General features: G+C 39.4%; 1 protein-coding gene across 3 annotated transcripts in view; it reads right to left on the bottom strand.

The window, feature by feature from the left end:
* The window catches only part of NYAP2 (neuronal tyrosine-phosphorylated phosphoinositide-3-kinase adaptor 2), a 140,615-nt gene that overhangs the window by 27,933 nt on the left and 95,910 nt on the right, over positions 1 to 16,772 (bottom strand). For all 3 annotated transcript variants that reach the window (XM_057417145.1, XM_057417146.1, XM_057417147.1), the window contains one exon: positions 7,829 to 8,041. In XM_057417145.1, the coding sequence (XP_057273128.1) occupies positions 7,829 to 8,041 (213 nt within the window). The remainder of the gene's footprint in view (positions 1 to 7,828; positions 8,042 to 16,772) is intronic.

The raw sequence follows: 16,772 nt of genomic DNA, 5'->3' as shown, positions 1-16,772 counted from the left end.
TTGTATCTGACTCATGCTGACACCAGTGTGCTACTCCACTGTTCAACACTCCACATCTAGTCTAGAAGAAACTGCTTTTTCGTGAGAAATGGGTTTGCCTGTTCCTGCTCAAGAAAAATATTTGTCCCAACATTTCCTGTTAGTGGCCAAGGGAATATGTCTCAACCCATGACTTCTGGCTCAGGTGGATGTGTTCATTCTCCACATGTTTTATAAGCCTCCCAACCCTGACAATCTTTTGTATTTAGTGGGCAAACACTGACAGCAAGGACGTTTGCACTCAGCCGACATACTTTGTATAATAATAGGCTCTCAATTTTAGCACTGGTAGTACTGCTTTACCATGAATAACAAGTAAATATAGTAATACCATGCTGCCTTGCAGTGCGTTTAAAGAATTCCTCCTGTGCAATCTTATGTTTCCAAGATGCGAGGAATGACCTATGCCTTGTGCAATCCTGATTCAGTAAGTTTGCTTTTGAAGCACGTTTTCTCACGTAACTTTTGCTTGTGTCTCCAAAATGCGTTTTTGCATGCCCCATTTACACTGCTACTTAGTCTGTGTTTGTTTTATACTAATATCTGTGTTTCCTACGTGGCTCTCTAGTATCATCACTAGCCACTGCATGGGCCATTGTTTGACAGGAATAAGATGTCCATCACTAACACGTACTTAAGGTCATTTGGCACATCTTGGAAACTTGAGGGCAGCTGGCACGTTACGCCACCTACCAGCAACATGCTGAAATGTATTCTTCCAATCTCACTGATCCTTTTCCATTGTCACCTTAAATGTTTATTTTCCCAGGATGTTTCAGAATTCAATAGGATATGGAGAAGAGCTATCCACTTAAGCTGGAGGGCTTAGACCAATGAAAGCATCTGTATGGGTGAATGTTCATCAACTAAATATTAATAGCTTGGTTAACATCCAGCTGGCTGAGCAGCAAAAATATTTATGCTGTTTGACGAATGCATTATTCAATTCACTCATTCCTAGTCAGTCTGTAAACACACCATGAGTCAACATGGCAATAAGCAGGCAAAAAGGAGCAGACTGATCTCCCCCATAACCTTGCATTTTGTACATAAGCTGTTGCTTTGCTTTTTTTTTTTTTTGGACTTGGGCAGTTATTCTGAAGGTTTGATTAGACCTGTTTTTGTTCTGATTTTACACTGTCTGTGTGCCAGATCTCTGAATGTTTCTTTCAGTAATATAATACTGGACCTCATGTCTGTTCCTTCCTGGAATTTTGTTGGGGTTGTAGAGAGGATAAGAATTTGGGGTATTTTTGGTTGTTTTTCCCTACTGCTAAATAGAGACTCTGTTTTTGCTGTGACAAGCAAAATATGACACCAAGCATGTAAAATACTCCAAGACAGTGTTTGCCATTGCTTCTGAATTGTTTTCTTTGCTTTGGGAAAACAGAGAGAAGTGTCATAATTTCCAATTTGGATATATGTGCAACAACAAGAGATTACCATTTTCTTGCCAAAGAGACTCCTTTCATCAGGCATCAAAGAAATAGAGCCTATCACACATAGAAGAAGTATTAGTTCCTTTAACCCCCTGTAATCTATGTTACAGTATTAAGCAAACTATTGTGATTTCCATGGTGATCCTCACCAAAAGAGGCTCCAGAGACAGCTCCATGTAGCTTTTTTCAAGTTAAGGTGGGTTATGCAGTGAAAGGGAGATAGTTTTTTTCTTTTTGGTTTGGTTTGTTTTTTTAATAGCCATTCCACTAATCTCAGTGGGAATATTTTTAGACCAAATAAATACTCTATTCTACTGTAATTAATGCTTTCAGTAACACCTTCATGCCGCATACTACTGTGGGGAAAAAAGTACCCACAAATAGTCTGCTGCATAAGTGATGCCCAGCTTTCTGCTGTGCATTCTGCAGCATGTTATTTTTCAGCTGTGGACATCTTATTCACTGTACTGAGGCTAACTGGATTTTGATCACTTCAAAATAATAATGATTACTGCAAATAATAACGATCACTGCAAATAATAACTTCTGCTTTGGGCTATCTAAAAAGTAGTAAGAGGTCTTTTGTGGCCACCATTCAGTCATTTTCAGTATCTTTACCTCTGGATTTTCATGCTTTAAATGGTCATTTCAGCTTATCTGCAAGGTCTGCATATTGATGTCAGGTCTGGTTCTGGAATGAAAATGGGTTTTCCTGTTTACCACTGAGAATCTTGAAGGAGGAACAACAACTGCCAGCAAATCTCAGGGATGGTTTCTAGTGTTTAATTCAAGTTTATCTCATGTGGATGATATTGAGACAGCTCAGTCTTAACATCTGAAATGAGCAGTCTTGAGACTTCTTGCTAAGTCCCATTTCTGACAGTAATACATGGTGTGGAGCTGAGTTTTATCAGCCAAACTCACAAGCACATAGGAGAGGCTCTGTAGAATCTGTCTTCTGAGGAGGACACACCAGCTCAGAGCCCATGACAACACAAGCTAAAACACATCTAGCTGCACACTGACAGCACAGCAGCAACCCATCACTTCACTGTGCAGGTGGATCCTCTGGTTCTAAATCAAACCTGCATAAAGAGGGTTCCAGAGACTTCACTCCAAACACAGGCCCTGCCTGCATCCACAGCTAGGGGCCTTTTGACACTGCTATAAGCCACTCAAATGCTGACAAGGGCTAACAGCCTGCTGCCAAGCAAGGGAACTCATAGGCATACATCTAAGTGCTTTACTGGACTGGCGCCAGAGGATGCAGTGCACTTGAGTAGCCATTAGAGATGCCTGTTGCAATCAACGGACAGCATGAGGTTTAGGGTAGCTTAGGTAGTTTAGGACAGCAGACTGTTCAGGGTAGCTAGAAAGCTGCATAACATATTTAGTTCTGTTCTGCACAAAAATGTTCATAAGATTCAACAGCTATATCTAACTAATGAAACTTTGGGGTTATTACTTTGCACAGCTTGAAATGACTCATCCCTTACCAAGTGCCCAAACCACCTACAGGAGCGAGGTGCAGACGCAGTGTAATATTAGTAGGGGATAGCAGTTATATCACTCACAGCAGCCACAACACTCCCAACGATGCTAGTGCTTGGGGCCACAGCCAGCTCAGTATGAAGTAAACCCACACATGTGGTCACCTGCAATGGGACCAGCTATACTGGACTCCCAGGTTCAAGCTGAGTCCTGACAATGCCAGCAGGATTACACATGGACATAAGCAAGCAAACAGCCCGGAAGGAAAGCACTAGGATGAGAATTTTAGGAAAGACTATCAAACACAGAAATACAGGCTTTCCAATCACAGGATTGCCTTAAAATTGTGTACTTAATTACGTATTTAAGAACTCACATAAATGACCCTGTCTTCTAAAAGTGCAAGAGCTGTCATTGTAACTAAGGATGTACAGGCTTGGCTGGTTGTGTTTGGGGCAGGGGTGTTGTTGGATTTTCCTCAATAAAGCACAGTGCTGAAATGCAACAAGATTTTATGGAAATATTTCTGATCAGTTTTATATCAATGTGTTAGGGGTTTCTATATTCTCCATAAATACAACAGCTCTGCATGATTTTTATTTTTGGATCTTAACAGGAAGAGTTCTTTTATTCATCCAAGGAAGCCTTCATTCTGCCTATCCTAATCTTAATTCAAAAAAATACTCTGGCTGTCACTTACATTGGAGAAGCTTCTTATCCTGTCACAGTCTCTTCTTTGCACATGAAAAGAGAAATATTGCTTATTTGCTACAGCTGCCAAGAAGCACATTTTGAATTAAACAAGGCAATGTGACAGGCTGAGAGTAATCACATGCAAAAAGAAAGGAAAAACAAAAAGAAGATAAAGAAAACATGCATACTGGAAAAAAATAATCACACTTATTATCAGCATGCTGGCCTGGCCATGTTGGTTTCCTAAAAAGAGATGAGTAAGCTGAAATGTAACTTGGAATTCTGAAACCTTAAGGTGGAATAAACTACATAGTAGTCTGTCTCTTAAAAGTATTTAGGACTTCACCTGCAGAAGCCATGGAGCATGACATAGCACAGGAGCATGTCAAACAGAACTGTTACCACAAAGGGAGTACTGAACCTGTAGAACTCAATATTGATAGATATTCATAGGTCAAAAGCTAGCAGGTCTCAAAGCCAAGTCAGTTAGTGATAAAAAACCCACTTCCGTATTAGCTGGGGTATGTTTTAAATTAAGATTTGTTGTGAACTGTCATATCTCAGGTCTATGTCAATGACTGAGGCAATGAGGTAAGGAATAACAATGTCCTACTGGCAGTGTTTTTTCCTTAAAATTTATTGCTGTTTTTCTCTGATGGTTCTGGCATGGACTACTGTCAGTCTCGGGGCTCTGGATCAATAGGACAATTGTGTATTATTCCAACTAGCTGTAACACCACTGCTGCAGGGAGCAGTGTGCACTTCTACAGTCAGGCTCTGTGACTGTGTGATCCTACACCCTGGAGATCATACGCTTGGCTAATACTGCACTGGCTTGATGCCCTTAGTGTACTACTAGTACCAGTACTACTCATTTTATGTTAGGTGACAGGAGCTGCTTGTGTGCAGAGAACATGAGTGACCAACACAGGCAAGGTCTGGAAGCACTGCATCCTGGGCTGGACCTTGTTGGGCAGGCTGCCCAGGAACATGTATCTCCAAGCATTAAGTCGCCTTCACTTGGAGAATCCTTGAAGATTCAGTAGCACAGTGATGCTCTGATATTGCCTGTGAGGAGAAAACTTAGGGGTTCATAGGAGTACTCAGTCTTCTTCAAGTGAAGCAGCCCTAGCTAGCAAGAGCAGGTACTTAAATGCTACTCCCTTTTTGTACCAATGTATGCCTCTTGCACCTTGGGCTTTGCATTGCTTCGTCCCCAAAGAGCTTTAATTTAACTATCCATTACTTTTGCAAATCTATAATGCCAGCCAGTAATTCCAGTGTAGGGTGAGCATTTACTCCCTTCCTGATTATCTACAATGTTTTCAGCTAGAATACTAATGGGCTGGCTGAGTGACAAGCTGATGGTGATTCAAAAACAGGACACAACAAGAGCAGAGTAAGATTTAAAAGGCAGCGCAGTGCCCGTCTCTAGCAGCAGGTGGCAATGCAAAATGCTTCAAGGCTGCAGCTAGGAAAGAAAACAGCAACATTCCAGAAAATACTCTTCGAAGCTCCTGGAGCGAAGTTATCGCAGCCTTCTGTTTCACAGATCTCGTCTGCCTGTTTTCTGCACTTGCACTGACTTTCCTAAATGCCAGAATGCCCTCAAACCACTTACACTGCTTTCCATAAGAAATGACAGGATGCCAGGAAACAGAAAGTGACCTTGACAAATCATATGACAGATGAAAGAACAATCAGGCATTAGTGATACCCATGTGCACCTGACAGGCCAGGCTCATATGAACAAAATAACCAGAGAGCTCAAGATTCTGTTTGGAGATGGCTCATTTCCCATCTGATCTTAACAGCAGGTGCAGAACCCACAAAAAATCAGTCAGGTATTCATTCAGACCATTCCACTTACTAGTTAATCTGTGCTGCAGCAGAGCTGCCTCTTGTGCACGCATGAGAAGTCATTCCACATCCTTTCAATTTTACAGCACAGAAATTTAACCCTATTTTCTTTAAATTATTCCAACAGTGCCCTAATAAATGCCTGTACCAGTGTGAACTAGGAGGTAGGCAGCAAACTGCTGTTTCAAGGCAGGACCACGCATGAAAAGTGGCTTTTTTTTTCCTCTTATTGATGATTTTAGAAAGAGAGCAACAGCAATGACAACTGTACTGGGGATTGCCCTGATTTTATTTAGTCCTGTAGTAAACCTAAGTTCGAATTCCTAGCACAGAATTACTCCATCCCCTTGACTCGAGAAAGCATTTGTATCCATACAGATGTATTAAATTTCTCTTCTTGCATTCTGTTACAGTTCTAATTTAATTGAGAAGAATGAACTGTTGAAGTTCATGTACAAGTTCATTGAGAGGAACTGTGTACAGAATTTTGAATGCAGCATCCCACTGATTAAAGGTAAAACATGTCGCTCAGGCAACAGCTAGAGACATAGGGGGACAAATATTCATGGCAGATGAGAGGCAATATTCATCAAATGAAATGTCATAAAAACCGTGGGGAAAGAGAAATCAAAATCAGCTTTCAGATTTTAATCATAAAAAGGAGTCAAAATTCAGCCAAAAAAATATTTCCATGATTTTTCTTTGACAGTCCTAGCTATGTAAGACAAAGTCACAGTTAACTAAATCAAGGCATGCTTCAACAACTATTACAGTTTGCTGATGCCAAATGAAGATTGAGGCCAACATGCTTTGTCTGCTTTTGGAGATCAACCAACTCTTTGAAATAAAACTGATGCAAGAAGGTTGGACAGAAGTACTACATTTTGCTAAGAGCTTACTCTTTAATTTTCATTCTCTTCTACTCTGTTCTCTACTGACATTTTGCAGAACTGAAAACACTGGTACACACCTTTGGTCTAATTATCAGACATCCTCGTACTTTGATGTGGTACCTTTAAACCCACCCTTTTACCTGCATTAGCACAGATGACGCTCTAATACACTGGGAACAGATTTTTTTTAACAAACCTATCAGCTAATCTGGAAAATTCCTACCTACCAGGACACTTTGTGAGAACAGAGAAGCAAGTGAAAGGCAGTAATACCCAAATAATCTGTGCTAGAGTCATGAGATCTGCAGAAAAGTAACTTCTGCTGCCCCAGGAGGAACTGTCTGGGGGATTTGGAGCAAGAAAAGCTGAACCATCCAATTACTGCAAATGATACATCACACCAGCAAAGCCTGTTCAAGTTATATACTGAGTTTCAGGTGTCATTCCCAGCAATGAAGAGAAAATATGAGTCCCATTGTCATACAGGAAAGCGTTCCCCTGCATGAGGAGCTAGCATGTCTGCTAGCTCAGCACTATGAAGACTCATCTCTGCCACTGACTGCCCAGTGGATCTCTCGTGCAGGAATAATTTCTTGTTTGAGAGGCTCATTCATGGTCTTACGCTTACTGAACATTGACCATAATAAGGCTTCAGTACGACGTATGCCAACTGTTTCTAAAATGGCTATTTTTCAGAATCTGAACAATAAACAATGAAGTTACTTCTTCAAGAGAACAGTCAAACCTCAAAAAAAAAAAAACAATACTTATGCTAGAGCTATGCATATCTGATCTGTATCATTCATGTCCGTGCTTGTCTTAGTCAATTTATAAACAAGGCTGCATTATTTTTCCAGGTATACAGCAATTCACTATTTTATATATATAAAATTTGATTAATAAAGTGGATGAATCCATATGATTTCTGAAGGTATGAATTTGAGACTTCTGAAATCCATAGTCACTTTTCTAGAAATTGTTTACTAACATAAATGAAAGGTTGCCTGTATCCTCTCACTGTGCATATCAGTAAGACAGCCTTGTTTCTGCAGTGCGGTTTTCTTGCTGTATGTGATATCTGAATTTATGAACTTCCCTCTGAGATGTCATCCTGTGGGTGTCTTTGCCACAGAGTCCCTTTTCAACATCAAGTGGAATTCCGTACTTCTTTTAAAATGATGAGCGGCAAGTTAACAAGCTTTATTACCTGCCACCATCCCAATCTTGTTCCAGTCAGAGCACAAGCAAACAGCACAATACTTATTAGTGCAGCAGACAATGGGCAGGGCAGATTCTGGGATATTCTTGGAAGTCTAAGGAATTTGCACACTTACCTACTTTAGTATATATCTAGAGATTCTTCAGCTCACAAGGAGATTCATGAGATCTTCCCTGCTCTGCCACTTGACCTACCTGAGCTGTTGCTTCCAGCCAGCATAGTTGGGCTGACAGAGGATCTCCCAAGCCTGCTGGACACTACAGGCGGGCCTGGCGTTCCATCCCATTCCTGAGCTTTCCCTGGCTCCCTAGAGGAAGCTGTCCCGTGATGGCCTCCCCTCTCTTTGTTTTCCAGCTTTGGTAGTGGTTCAGTGCTGTGACTTCTGATCTTCAGCTCATCTAGGGGTTCTACAAAATACACAAGTGCACATTTGGTTATAGAGAGTCTTAATTACACCATGTAACAATCTTTTCCTCAAAATTCCATACATACCAATTATAAATCTTTTAAAGGCAATATATAACACGATTTCACTGTCTAGGTGTAAACCTTATAGTTTATGTAGGTTTTAAGATACTTTTTAGTTATCAAAAAAATAAAGCAGCAAATGGATAAAATGTTGTTTTTCTGTTACAGCTTCTATATGTCAGGAAAGCACTTTAAAAAATGGTATCCTACCAAATTATGCTTATATTAACAATTTATGGAAACAACTGAATTCTTTTCAGTTCAGAACAAGTTCTTCTTCAGGCGCTTTTTAAGGAAGCTCTCTCCTAAAGCAGTACAGTGCAAGCAACATAGCTGTACTCCTCATAAGCTCTAATAAGAAGCACACGATCCACAGAACTGTCCAGTATTTTGGCTGTGCCCAGCACCATAACCTGCAGAATAAAATTTCATTTGGTTGGAAAATCCTTGGAGTCAGAAAATGACTTTCTGCTTGCAACACCATGAGCCAATATAAGAAGGAGAAATTGAAAACACAATCGACTGATTTTTCAAGTGAAGTAGTGATATCTGCTTTCTTCATGGCTGGTGATCTTCTGTTCTTTTCTTGAGACCTGAGCTTCTCTTCTTGCAGGTTGAGCAATGCATGGAAAAACAATTCATCCCTGATCTTTTCCTTCTGTAGCTCTTAAAAATTCACATGAAAAAGTAGATACAGAAGAAACATTAGATTGTTTTCAGTTGTAACAGCTAATTACTGTGCTAGTCAGTTATTCAAAGCTTGTTAAACTGTTTGCCTCCTTTTAGCAAAAAAAAGCCCCAAAAGTCCCTCTGAGTTTGGAATTTTAGGCCTCCTATTTAAGCTCAAAGACACCCTTAGGTAAAACTCTCAGTTCCTTCCATTCAGGTTTATAAATTACCCCCCTGGTGTACATAATTTCTGTATGTCTCAAAAGTCTTGGAATTCACATTTGATAGAGATGGACAATCTTCCCTTGGGACCTATCTTTTTGTGGCTACAGGGGCCACTACAAGATTTGAGAGAGCCAAGCAAAGGAAAATCACCAGAAACCATTTGCAGGCAGGAGATGTCAAGTGCTGCTGGAGATGCAATACAAAATTTGCTCCAGCAGCCACTTCCTTTCCCAGTTATCCCCATGGCCAGGAACTGGGACTATTGGTTGCTCCTCAGATGATACAGTCCCATAAAAACCACTTTAATTTGTCTGTGGCTCAAAACCCCATACACTGTTCACCCTTGCTACAGCAAACAGAGGAAGACACCATATTAGGTATCTATCTACATGGTATGGTAGAGACCCCACCTGTGCACAACTGTAACAAAATCTCATGTTGAGTTCTTTGACATTCCAGTCTGCAGATGAACTTCATGAGCAACAGCACAGGCAGCTTGAAGTTTCCTTTATGAAAGATCATACAGGAAACATGTAAAAATATCCAACTGGATATGCAGTGCAATATGTAACCATTAGTGTATTTCATGAACTGCTACCAACTAATAGTAAAAAATAATGTTGAGAATATCATACCTGTCAGGATTTTTTTTTTTTTTTAATAGACACAGTAGTATCACTCCACAGAAAACAGTGAAACAACCCCAGTTTAGCACATCTCGTAAACAGGATTCAGTGACATTTTATGTGACACAGGCCTTCAAAAATCAAACCTCTTCCTTCAACTTCTAGGTTACTTACCTACTGTAATGTGTGCAAAAAGACACTGTAATGAAAATCCAAACTGTCTTTTCTAGTTGGTAACCCCAGCAGGGTCCAAGGTTGAGTTAACAGTTTGTACCCATATAACACATGTATAGAGATGTAGAGCCCAAATTATAACCACATTTGAACTGTTTTAGTCATCAACAAAAAATCCCTTATGTTTTTTCTTAGCACTGATCTATCAAAAATAATAATGTACTTTTCCCCATATCAGCTACATACAAATATATCTGTTTTTTTTTCTTTACACCAGTAACATTCACTTCTTTAAGATACTACTTCTCTGGGAAAGGGAAAGATATGAACAAAGTTTCAAAATTCTTTGGAAATGCACACAATCCTCTTTCCCAGCAATACAGGATGCTGTCTAGATCACAGCTTTCTCTCTCTGGCAAAACAAGAGCAAGCCAAAATCACAGAACATGCTTTAAAACAGTCAGAATCGGGCCCTGTAAGTGACCCACCAACTTAATGCATCATTCAATAGATTTAATTTACTATGTCATTCAGCTGCTACTGGAAATGCTGTGATTACCTCAGTGAAACCCTTCTCTGTGTGTGCCTCATTGATACTACTTGAACACCACCCGTTGAAATTTCACACACTCGTGCAGTCAGCCCTTTGCTGCAGTGGAAACACTCTGCTTGAGTACGGAGTTAAAGATTTATCCACTTCAGTTTACTTAACAGAGAAGCATTTGTACTTGTTGGCTGATAAAAATGATTTGTGCATCCTTAGTTCTATTATCAGCTGAATCAAAGTACAGCAGTTCTCTGCAACCAGCTGGAAACTATGGAAATATTCAGACTAAATAAAGATTTGGCTTATAGTCTACTTCTTTATAAAGTGTAGAAAATCAGTTTTCAGCTGGACGTCTAGACTTCGTAAATTTACATTCCACTATCCTTTCTTGGGGGATTTTCAGTTCTCAGTTTATCTGAAAAGTAATATATCTTAAAAATGAAAAGCAGATTGGATCAGATTACAATGTCATGCAACCCATCACAGAGCCTGAATCATTATTATTTGGTGATCAGTATCAGCAACATTGATACACAGTCAGAAAAACAACATGTCACTGTTCTGGATAGTTTTCTGTGATATTACTTTCATGGTCAATTGTGAATACATAAAAAATGAAAAACAAAAAAGCCTCACTTTCGCTCCAATATTTTGGGGAGGACTTTAGAATAATTTCAGTTTCCTTAATAAATGACAATGGGAATCGTACTTGAATTTAATTAATAAACCACTGTGCTAGTTGTTGCTTGACTGAAAAAGTAGCTCAGTTCTAATGTGTCCATGACAGCTCCAGAAATTCAGAATGCTCCTTTCCCAGGTCACAGCACATTACTGGGACCTTTTGCTGACCATCCCAGTCGCTTGCATATTTTCATACTGTCAACTACTTCCTGCAGCAAACGCAGCTTCAAGGAACAAGCTCAGTGGCACCAATTATTGTGTCTCATCAAAGCACGTTCATTGCTCCAGATTTCTCCTCCTGCAGTCAGGCACGAGGCATTGGCAGAAAGCAGAACATGCTTCCTGTACCTGCCAGCTATGGTTACCTATGGAGTGGTGACCACCTCATTGACTGAAAATCAAACCACTATATTTTAAACAGGGTAACCTTTTCTAAAAGCTACAGGAGGATTTAAATGGCCGCTTTACCCACACTGATCCCATACTGATCCATGCACTCTAACCAGCCATATATTTATTCTGCTGAAAGGTAGCAGTAGCTGCTGCACAGCTTTTTTATTTATTTTTTATTTGAGAAGTGTGGAAACACAGATGGCATCTAAGTTACCTCATGCTGTTCAAAATCTTAATTTGGAGTTAGGAGATACTGAAGCTCAGTGTTATGCTGGGAGCAGCCTCAATCATATGATGGCCGCAGGCAAATCTTTTCACAGTCAAGTGCTGTATTTTGAAAGCTGAAATTATTATGGAAAACATCTTTATTGTTCAATAATTCGTAAGCCAAAACAGTACATAAAAATGTAAATTTCAAGAAATAATTCACTGCTTTAAATATTTATGGATACAGTTGATTGAACTGCCATAAAAGCGTTCAAATGTTTCAAGCACTTCCAGGTGTCATTGTATTTCAATATTCAAAGACATGCATTTTTCTTATTTATTTCACCTGAACCTCAGGTTTTCCATTTCAAGAATAAGGTGGTGGTTAAATTCTCTTAGACTGAACATATTTTACAAATAATCGACATGTACAATTTCCCCTCTATGGAAGGTTCCCCTAATAGCTGCACACTGGGCAAGGCTGGCACGTGAACTGTGGTAGGGGAAAAATCATACATATTAAAGAAAGTGGGAAGCAGACTGAGTCTGCAGCTGTAACTTGGACAAAAGCAGACTGAAAAATACAGCTATGGAAAACATTGTACCTAAAAAGCTATGGTCTGCCACTCTGTTCTTAAGCACAAACGAATTTCAGGTTCTGGTGGCTTCTTAGTGTAATGCTAAAGTGATAAACACAGCTTGAGGTTTTTGGGGGCAGAAAGGAAAACAATTGTCTTAAGGAACTTAAAATGAGGGTCGCTCTCTGCCATCTCTCTCAGCTATGAGCTGAAATGTATAACCTAATCATCCATGCATTATTCATTTACTCTTTTTTTCTGTGTGTTTGTAATAAACCTAAATAAATAATACATCACTCTCAGCAGAACTTGCATACTGTGAGAATTAAACGGTACTACTCACAGGGTCTAAAATTCAGCATCTGCATACAGGTGTAAAGCAAAGTAATTCACTTGAGATGGGGTATAGATGTGAATCAGGACTCCTGATCTCCTCCAGTCCTGACATGTCAGACCTCACCTTGTATGGCTGCAAAGGGCCACGGACCTGGCTGAAGAAGCAGGAGCATAGAGCATCCCCAATGGCACACTTGGCCATCAGGAAGGGTGGAGACATGGGATCAGATTGCAGCCAGCATGTGTGTGTGTGAAGATCAGAGCTATCAGAGGCAGCCTTCACCTCCTACCCTCTTACATGGGGCAGACTGCGGGGCTGGCAGCAGCGCTGCCCAGGGTTGGGTCAACCTGGGTCAAACCCTGGTCTAACCGTGGGCCAGGCACAGCTCCATCAGTTTTCCCTATAATACTGCCAGCGTGAGAGCAGCATGCGCCCATCTGTTGCAGACTGACCACTTCCATGAACATTGGACGTATAGCAACACAAAACTCTTGAGGGAATCCCACAGTTTCTTCTTTCTGCACACCTGGGCTTTTTATTTGCCTTTATTACACATTCAAAAATCAGAGCTGCCTTTTAATGGTTTTCTTGTTGTATGGTGGTTTGTCTGATCAGCACAGCTGTAAATTTATCCCAACCTCTCCCAAACAAAACTAATAGTCTATTAATACTACATGCAAGAAACATGGATAATGCTCAGTACTTAACCCATTTTTCCCAGAAAATAGGAGTTTATTATACTGCTGGTGAAAGCGGTTTCCTCGTCTTTATTAACTATGGTGGTTTGTCTATTCTGAGTTCATCTGCTTGCTAATTAAGCAGAAGTTTGCTTTGCATATCAATTTTTAATACCCCTTTTTTACAGTTAAGTGAGAGTTGCAGCAGCCAGCTTGTTCAATTAAGAGCAGCTCTGACCTAGTTCCATGCAAAATCAATAGAAAACCTGAAAGAATCTCACAAACCATCTAACATTTAAGGAGACATGGCTGAAATGCTTCTCAGTGTTCACTGAGCACATGTTTCGGTGCGCAGTGTCGGGTTTGTTTTGCTTTATATGGTGGAATTCAGTGGAGATCGCATTGCCTGCTACAGACAGCAAAGGGAGGGAAAAGAGGGACTGCTGAAGGAATGCATTTGGTTGTTTTCCTGTGGCTATCTCAAAGCTGCTAAGGCAGCAATCCTGATTAGGAAAACAAGATAGGAAAAGAAAAAGTTCACAATGCAATCAATTGAAGACTAACAAAAGAAGGAATAGATTTTTTACCAAAAGATCATCCAGAGCTTTAGAATAAAGATATTCAGTTAAAATTATGAGTGCTATAATCTGATTGGAAGAAAAAAAGACTAGTCTAGACTAAAGGAGACTTCTTTAAGTTTCAATAAACTTCAGCTGACATTATCAGTCACTTAAAAGATGAAGTTTTAAAAACTGTGCATGGGAAGACATAGTTAACATTGTTTGATGACCTAGAGTAAGAGGAAAAATTCTCTTGTACATTGACATAAAGGAAAACCTAGTTTTAGTCTTACATAAGGAGATCCATTTGATACAAGAAAATTATATTTTGGCATATATTATAGAAGTTATGACAATATAATACATCCTGTTTCCAACAGGGCCATCATTACTTCTTAATGATTTTTTTCCAGTCCTGTGCTTGATCTTTCAAGCATGCCTATTCTGCTGCAGATCACTTCACAGCCTGATCCTTTGACTGAAAAGGCCACATCTGGAAGATACACATTGTACAGATGTATTACCAAAGCAAATAAAAAGCAATGTCCTGGGACTCTCATGATCAAATCAAACAGCATTCTTGGAAGGGATGTTCTTTTGGCACTCTATTAATAGGTTTGCTATTTACCTCTGACCAGTCACAATTACATAATTAAGCAGAACACTTTATTCTCCGATATTCACTGCATGTTTTTCTTTTCCTTTCAGAGCTAGCAATGTTGCAAATTGGTGATTTGCACTTAGGAAAACTTCAGTAGAAGCCCTCTGTGTTCCCTCTGTGCACTACTGATTTGAAGAGATGATGGTACCCACTCTTACTTTACTGCTTTCTTTCCTAACCCTGTTCATTTCACTGCACGATTATTCTGTTATTTGGGCTCTTAAATATACAGCCTTCATGTTTGCATGAGGAAACGATGGTTTAAGGGGCATTGTGCTTGTCCTAGCACAGTATGGCAAGAAATCAGAAGGCAAGGGTGAGGCAAAAAAGCTAAAATATACAGACACTTTCAGAAAAATGTTTTTGTAGAAAGTTCATGACCTTAAGTTTCAAAGCTTCACTACAAAAATACCAATCTTTCATAGAAGGGCTGACTACATTAAACTTGTCAACATTTTTTTTGGTCAAAAAAAACAACCCAGCCTTTTAACTATATCAGCAGTTTGAATGCAGGGGTTTTCCGTTGTTTTACTACTTTCATTTCTTCTTAAGTGTGTGCCTTCATCCAGATTCAGTAGTAGGTGAGAATATGTGGTTACTCAGAAAAATGCAGAGATATAAGGGACACCGGTTGTGAAAACTGGGGAGAGAAACCCTCACTTTCCTATTTTCATATTAAAAAATCCATTACAAAGTTGGCGTGAAATTAAATTTTTTACTACTTTAACTACCTTTATGAAAAACATTTTAAATAATGCTTTCCTCTTTATTGACTCCATTAATAAATGAGAAAATGTGCCTTTCATTATTAGAACAAGTGTTCCATCTGTACAGCTGTCCTTCTGTCACAATACCTTACCAGTAAAAGGGAATCCTGAAATTGTCTTAACATTGGCCCTACCTCAATTTTGTTCTCAGTGTTACAAAGTGAGGCACAAGCCTACAGACCTTTCTATGCAGACTCTGTGCCAAGCTGGGACAAGTTAATGCTAAAGGTTTCTCCCGATTACAGAATGAAACCTGTTTGTCATACTGTCTTCCTATGCCTTTTAACAGAGTCAATCATTTTAGGCCTTCCCTACTCTCTTATTACAGGTTTCATTTTGTGAACTGGTTTTCCTTGTGCTAGCTAAGCAACTGTTAAGCCATGACAGCACAGACTTCAGATCCAGAGGAAATAAGCAGAATTGCAGATGGCCTCATACAGCTCTGACCGAGGCCCGTGCCTGTAAGACATCAGTCTGCTTTCACAAGCATGCAGAGCAGCTAGCATGGCTGCCACAAGTGTCTCTGTATGCATTACAGCACATATAAATTGAACATATATTACTCAAACACTGCCCAAGCAGTAAAATAGCTATATATTTCCTGGAAGAGGGCACTTTTTGAGTTATGAATTGAAGTCACACACAAAAATACTGTAATTTCCATCTCCAGCAAAATTAAACACGCAGCTTCTCTTTTTCAGATGAGTAGTTAGAAGAACAATAGTTCCCCTTACTCATTCTTAAATGCCAGATAAAGTACTAATTGCATGTTACTGTTTTAACAAAAAAAAAATTATTAGGGACGGATAATTCTGCTCAGAGGAGTAAAAGTAACCTGAACCTTCCCCTCAAATTGAATGTAAATGAACCTGATTTTTTAATAGGCATTATTATCCTGACAATTATTTCTTCAATGTTTCTGTACTTCTCACCTTACCTATACCTGGATGTTTGTACACCCCTACAATTTGATGGTTCAATATTTGAAACAATATTATATATATAACACAAATACAGCTATTTCTTTGATTTCTCTTGTTACTGATAGACTTCTGAAAGGTCCAGAGAAAACTTAAGGACTAGCATATCTACCTTTTCTGAGTTAAGAATCCAAAACTTGTTGTCAGTGTATAACGGATAGGTTAGATAACACAATGACAAAAGTGTGTAGTATATTATACATCCATCCATTACTTTTTCTTAGTCTTCATATTATTCACAGCGACATTCTGGATACCTAAGTGCCTTGGTTTGCAGAGTTGTTTTGCAAGGAACAGCAACCTAAGACAAGAAGACCCCTCTTGCCATCATTTATAATTCAATCCTCTGAACTATATCTTATCTTATACTTCAAGGACCTTTGGATTGGGCCTTTAACAACAGGGTTTAAGAATTGAGTTCACTCTGCAAGGAATCAAGTCAGACATGCCAAAAACCATATATTTCTTAAAAATGGATATATAAACCACTCAGCCCAAGAAATTGTCAGTCATTTTTACACAGATCAGCAAGGTAAAGGCATTTTAAGAAATATTAAGAGGAGAAATAGAAGTTTGAAATATTGCAGG

The sequence above is a fragment of the Pezoporus wallicus genome, unplaced genomic scaffold (assembly GCF_028554395.1).
Source record: "Pezoporus wallicus isolate ANWC-B61680 ecotype Strahan unplaced genomic scaffold, APGP_CSIRO_Pwel_v1 contig_360, whole genome shotgun sequence".
NCBI lineage: Eukaryota > Metazoa > Chordata > Aves > Psittaciformes > Psittacidae > Pezoporus > Pezoporus wallicus.
This window is presented reverse-complemented; position numbering and strand designations above follow the sequence as displayed.